General features: G+C 48.2%; 1 protein-coding gene across 1 annotated transcript; it reads left to right on the top strand.

Annotated features, from left to right (window-relative positions):
* The first annotated feature begins 3,481 nt into the window (after positions 1-3,481).
* LOC119340120 (ervatamin-B-like) lies at positions 3,482-4,999 on the top strand. The gene is made up of 2 exons (XM_037612025.1): positions 3,482-4,058; positions 4,166-4,999. The coding sequence occupies exons 1-2, from the start codon at positions 3,509-3,511 to the stop codon at positions 4,774-4,776; spliced, it is 1,161 nt and encodes a 386-aa protein (XP_037467922.1). The 5' UTR covers positions 3,482-3,508; the 3' UTR covers positions 4,777-4,999.
* Positions 5,000-6,034: the final 1,035 nt, after the last annotated feature.

Genomic DNA, 6,034 nt, shown 5'->3' with positions numbered 1-6,034 from the left:
CAATGGTTGCCATGTATCACATACCAATGTGGTTGATCCCTACTTGGCCTGCCCATTTTACCACATCTGTACCAAAATACTTGTTGCTGGAGGAAACTAGTACAAGTTTTCCCAACTACAAATATTTCGGTACAGAGGGGGTACTTGTTTGGCACCTTGTACGGTCTTGTTTGTTTGTGTGTGAAAACTGAATTTGTAGCAGCTAGCTAGCCAGCAGAAAGTCACATGTATGGATTCTACCCTTGACAGTGCGCCTTCTATCTTGCACCAGTCGGAGTTTGATTTGATAAAAAAAAAACACTACGTAGTACAGCTAGCCAGGAAAGTGAAAGCGGCGCGTCCTAGCTGTCACGCCCCAATCACGAGTTAATGAAATCGTTGTCGACTTGACTCACATCTCTCACGTTTATATGGTGGAGGTCATGGTCGGCACACGAGTGATGAGGCAACACGTACGATAATGGCAGCACTGTCGGCTGTTTGGATAGGGTAGCTAGGGCTGGGGGCTCCATGGTCCATGCATGCATTCATGATGGGTAGCGGCTCTTACCAGAAAAGATCGAGACACGAGGAGGGCTGGGTGGGGGTGAGTTTAATTAGACAGAAAGAAGTGCATATATATAGTAGAATGAAGGAACAAGATGGGCTATCCACTATTGGATGGAGATCTAATGGTCCGAAAAAATTGGGTATGGGGAGAAAAAAATGTTCAGGTGTGGTATATAGACATGTCTTTTACAATACTTGCTGTTTACCATTCAAAGGCAACCGACCATGTTTTTCCATCATGTCCATATACTTAATAAATGCACTTTTAAGAGTACACGGATTTTGTCTTACAAAGAATATCCTTTTAGCTCTAGTGAATCTCATCTAATTAGAGCAACACTTACACCAGTAATAAAAAGTACTCCATAAAGCGAAAGGTTCTCTAACCTAGTGGTTAGAGCACTTGACTGGCATCAAGCAAACCTCACTGACTGTTGTCCTCCTGTTTTTTTCTCTCTCGATAGAGTGGATTTTATTGGCTCTAAATGGAGCATCAAGAGGATACACTCGTAATGAACACACACCCGGCCTCTGCATAATTAGGATGAACACATTCAATATCAACACACACACACAAAACACGCCAACAAATAGCAAAGTCATATAAGACAAAAGCTATGCATGTGCGAGGAGAAAAAAAAGAAAGCGATCAGATCCACGATCAATAGACTACAACAATGACAATATCCGCACCAACCATCTCATGACACCACATGAACGAGGAAGTTCTTCAACAACAACGCTTTCAGAAAGGGAGCGATGCTCAAGCGCCGCCATCACCGGATCCAACCACCTAAGGCCAGAATCTATGTTTTCAAGCTGAAAAACCATTCTAAGCATATCCGAACAATGCCTTCAACAAGGTAACGGCGTAAATACATCATCATCGCCAGGTATAACCAACTCGGGTCAGACCTAGTCTTTCACCACGGAGCTCAACCCCGGGTGCTCAAATAGCAACATCATCGATGTTAGCCATGTGTTGTCCCCACCATTTTTTCTCGATCCAGCAGCTACATGGGATGGGTCGCCGCCGCCGCTGCACAATCTTCCCTTTTACGGTACATCAAGTTATTTTGGACCGTTTATTTTTCTGATCTAGTGGCCTGGATTTGCTAATACTACACCAGAAAACGGGTAGTATATTCAGGCGTTAGGGGCACATTGGGCAATTCACTAGATTTGGCTGTACTTGAATTTGGGCACGCGACCTCACATCAATGGCGTTGGCTAGCACCAACAAACAAATACCATCATTTCATTGATAGTAAATGACTCAGCCCAGAGCTGCGGCGTGTTTGCGCCCTATTATATTATTCTGAATCGCGATCATAAAAAATCTCTTTGTATTTCATCGCCAAAGCAAACCACCGGGTCTAGAGAGAGAAACCCTCAAAAGAACCTTCCGATGGCCCCTTCAAATCATAGCAAGGTCACCGACGCGCTAAACAGACCCACTGGAACCGCCGCCTCCTTCCGATGTGCAACCATGGTGATCTCCCTCAACGCGTCAGACCCACCGCGAGGGCTTCGCCCAACGAACACAGACAACGACGAGGAGAGGATGCATGGCGGAGAGGGCGCTGGGGGCGTCGACGTGCTGGCGCCGCTCGAGTCGCGAAGAGCAACACAGGGCCGAACCGATTTCTTGGGGTGTCACGCAGTGCAAGAGGACGGCGAAGATCCTGCTAGCCCGATGCACTGAAGTGCAAATTAAGCTAGCCTTCGGGTAGCGCTCGCATTCATTCAGGACGTGGATGTGTACTAGACCGGAACAACCAGCAACAGCAACATCTTCACGTCCAGCCCGCTTGCCCAGATCCAGACACCGCCGTCTGGTCTACAAGTACATAAAAATAAGATCTTTTTGCTTTCTGGTACTCCTTCGTGTCACAATATATTTGCTGCTTTAGCTTCTTCGACTTTTTTTTGTGAGCCAAGTTGACAACGATTGGATGGTGAACACCCTGGTACGCGGGATCCAGCATGTCCCAAAGGTGACCCCGGGATTGATAAGCAAATTAAGGGGGTAACAATGAAACAGCCATCCGATCCAGCGTGATACAATGAATGAGGGAGAAACGAGATACAAGCCGGCTAACCGTAATCGGCGTTCGATAAAAGTTCGGCAATGGAGAGAAGCTTGCAAGAGCCCGAACTCCCAAGATCCAACCTCGTCGGAGGCGGAGAAGGAGCTCGCAATCCTTGGATTGGCAAGAGGAGGACGAAGCAAAATTCGGGTATAAGGGGAGAAGAAAATGCTTGAATAAGGTATTGCTTTCCCATTTAAAAATAGTAGAAGAGGATAAACCAACATGTCTGATCTTGTTGTGAGACAAAGGAGTACCCCAAAGAAAAAAAGATCTTATTTTTGTGTACTTGTTGTGCATCATAACTGCCAATCTCATATTTTTCATACTGTTAATCTAAAAAAACTAAGTGCACTTGACGCCGGCTCTTTTCTTCCATGAGGTTGTTATATGCTCTTCTTTCATTTGGTTTAAACTATAAGAACTTGGAGGGAATTAAGCACTTATAAATGGCTGGTGTGGTAGTGAAGGTGTGAAAGATGCCACTGTACGTACCCACCAAGGTCCTTCAAATCCTGTTATCCATGAATTATGCCTAAAAGAAGATATAGTGTTTTCGGCGGTTTATTTGCCAGCATGTGATACCAGGCTCACTCTAGAAGTCTATGAAAAAAGACAGCACACAAATTGCAAGAGGAGGACGTCAATCAGTAGTGAGATCTATCGCCGGGCCTCTATATATAAATGGCTGTACCCGAAGGTAGCTAAACCTAAACATCATCCATATCGGACATGGCTTTCAAGTCTATTTGAAAAAGACAGCACACCAATTGCAAGAGGAGGACGTGAATCAGTAGTGAGATCTATCGATCGCCGGGCCTCTATAAATGGCTGTACCCAAAGGTAGCTAAACATCATCCATATCGGACATGGCTTTCATGCGCTCGTCGTCCTCATCCATGGCTCTGGCTCTGCTGCCGCTACTGGTGGCAGCCGCATTCTTCATCCCCTCCATGGCTTCATCAGCTTCAGGTACCCTCGATCATGGCTTGGATGGTGAGGCACTGCTGATGCTGGGGAGGTTCCATGGGTGGATGGCGGCGCACGGCCGGTCGTACGCCACCGTGGAGGAGAAGCTGCGCCGGTTCGAGGTGTACCGGAGCAACATGGAGTTCATCGAGGCGGCGAACCGGGACAGCCGGATGAGCTACAGCCTCGGCGAGACCCCGTTCACCGACCTCACCCACGATGAGTTCATGGCCATGTTCAGCAGCAATTCTGGCAGCAACGAGTCGTCATGGGAGTCGGAGGAGACGACGGTGATCACAACTCGCGCTGGCCCCGTCCACGAGGGCACCGCCGCCGTCGAAGAGCCACCTCGTCGTACCAACCTCAACCTGACGGTGGTGGTGCCTCCGAGCGTCGATTGGAGGGAGAAAGGCGTCGTCACAGCAGCCAAGTATCAAGGGGATTCCTGTTGTAAGTAACATCCATCCAAAATAAATCATGCATGCGATGCGAGTTGTCGTCGTCTACTCCATTGATGCAAGCTAAGTAAGTGTCATCTAATGTACGTGTCCGTGCAGCATCTTGCTGGGCGTTCACGTCGGTGGCGACGATGGAGAGCGCGCATGCGATCAGCACCGGTGGATCGCCACCGGTGCTGTCGGAGCAGCAGCTGGTGGACTGTCGGATTAACGGCTGCGGCAACAGTTGGATGGACAAGGCCTTCGAGTGGGTGATTCAGAACGGTGGCATCACCACGGAGGCGGCCTACCCCTACACCGGCAAGGTGGGCACGTGCCAAAGGGCCAAGCCGGTCGCGGTCAGGCTCAGAGGCTACAAGAAGGTTACACCGTCTGGCAACGAGGCGGCGCTGATGGCGGCCGTGGCGCAGCAGCCCGTCGCCGCATCCTTCGACTACAGTGACCCCTGCTTCCAGCACTACATCGGCGGCGTGTACAACGCCGGTTGCTCCAGGTCCGGCGTCTACACCAAAGGGGCGTGCGGGACAACGCAGAACCACGCGCTGGCCCTCGTCGGGTACGGGACCAAGCCTGACGGGACCAAGTACTGGATCGGTAAGAACTCGTGGACTGACCAGTGGGGCGACAAAGGCTTCGTCTATTTCCTTAGGGACTCGCCACCCTTGGGCTTGTGCGGCATTGCCAAGTACCCGCTTTACCCTATCATCTGATGACCCACCCGCCGTGCACCTCCATCATCTGTGTGTGACTCCGTGCATCTCTACTTATATTATATATATGTAATGAATAATTGCACGGTACCTAGCTATTCACTTGTGTACTCCATGTCTATGCTATGCATGTAAAGGTTCGGCTGCTACACATGCATCCTTGCCTATAATAAATAAACAATATATATATGCTACTCCTTCTTTTTTTAAAATTATATATAAATCGTTTTGTTTTTGGTAGATTCATAGCTTTTGCTATGCACCTGACCTATGTAATACATTATGTTTTACTATGTACGTATCTAAATAAAAAAGTTAAAACGACTTGCAATTTGGGGTGGAGGAAGTATCTCCCTTCTGTTTTATTTATTTAAGTTGTAAAATACACCAGCGGTCCATGAACTAGGGAGTGTCATCCAGGTCTCTCATCTCCTGAAATGCACATTGGAGTCCCTAAAATTGCTAATTGGTTCGTGTGACACTCAAATCTCCATAACCCACCTTAAATTGCGTATCTGGCATGCTGATGCGTGGAGCGGATGATGGAGAGCAAGAGAGGCAGGAGGGGGGTGACCATGGGGGAGAGGATGAGACCGGAGTCAGGACGAGCTCTGGTGGTGCTGATAGTTTGAGGTCAGCACGCCGCAGAGGCAGGGTAAGCTTGACGCACCGGACGGGGCGAGCTTCGGCAGCGCGGGATTTGGGCGAGCGCGACGGCATAGATCGTTTGAGAGAAATGGATAGAGATGAATAGAGAAGATAGGTGGACCTGACCTGTGGTCAGCGTTCCACGCATGCCATTTAACATGGGTTATGAAGATTTGGATGTATTATGTGAACCCATAAGCAAGTTTAGGGACTTAAATATGCATTTTGGGAGTTCGGCGACCTAAATGACACTCTCTACCAAGTTCATGTACCGCCCATGCATTTTACTCTTTATAAGGTTTGGCTGGTCCTAAACTAAACTAAACCAACGCCAAATGCTATGGAATGGATGTAGTATCCGATATCCTGTAATAATATTGCACATTTGGCTGCCATCAAAATGCTTGGGACAGGTTGTTTGGAAAATCCAAGAGAGTATGCATCAATATCCTTCTCTAGGATACAATAATACAGAGTTGAGCGAGCACAAAACACACCACACTGTGCTTACACACGCTTATTAAGGAGGTACACAAAGCCACTGACTTCACAAAACAAGGGGTGTCCTCATCCCACCATGGTCCACAAAGTGCTTGGCGTCGTCTCATTG

This window comes from Triticum dicoccoides, chromosome 7B (assembly GCF_002162155.2).
Source record: "Triticum dicoccoides isolate Atlit2015 ecotype Zavitan chromosome 7B, WEW_v2.0, whole genome shotgun sequence".
NCBI lineage: Eukaryota > Viridiplantae > Streptophyta > Magnoliopsida > Poales > Poaceae > Triticum > Triticum dicoccoides.
Note: the sequence above shows the minus strand (reverse complement) of the source record. Positions and strands in the feature narration are given on the sequence as shown.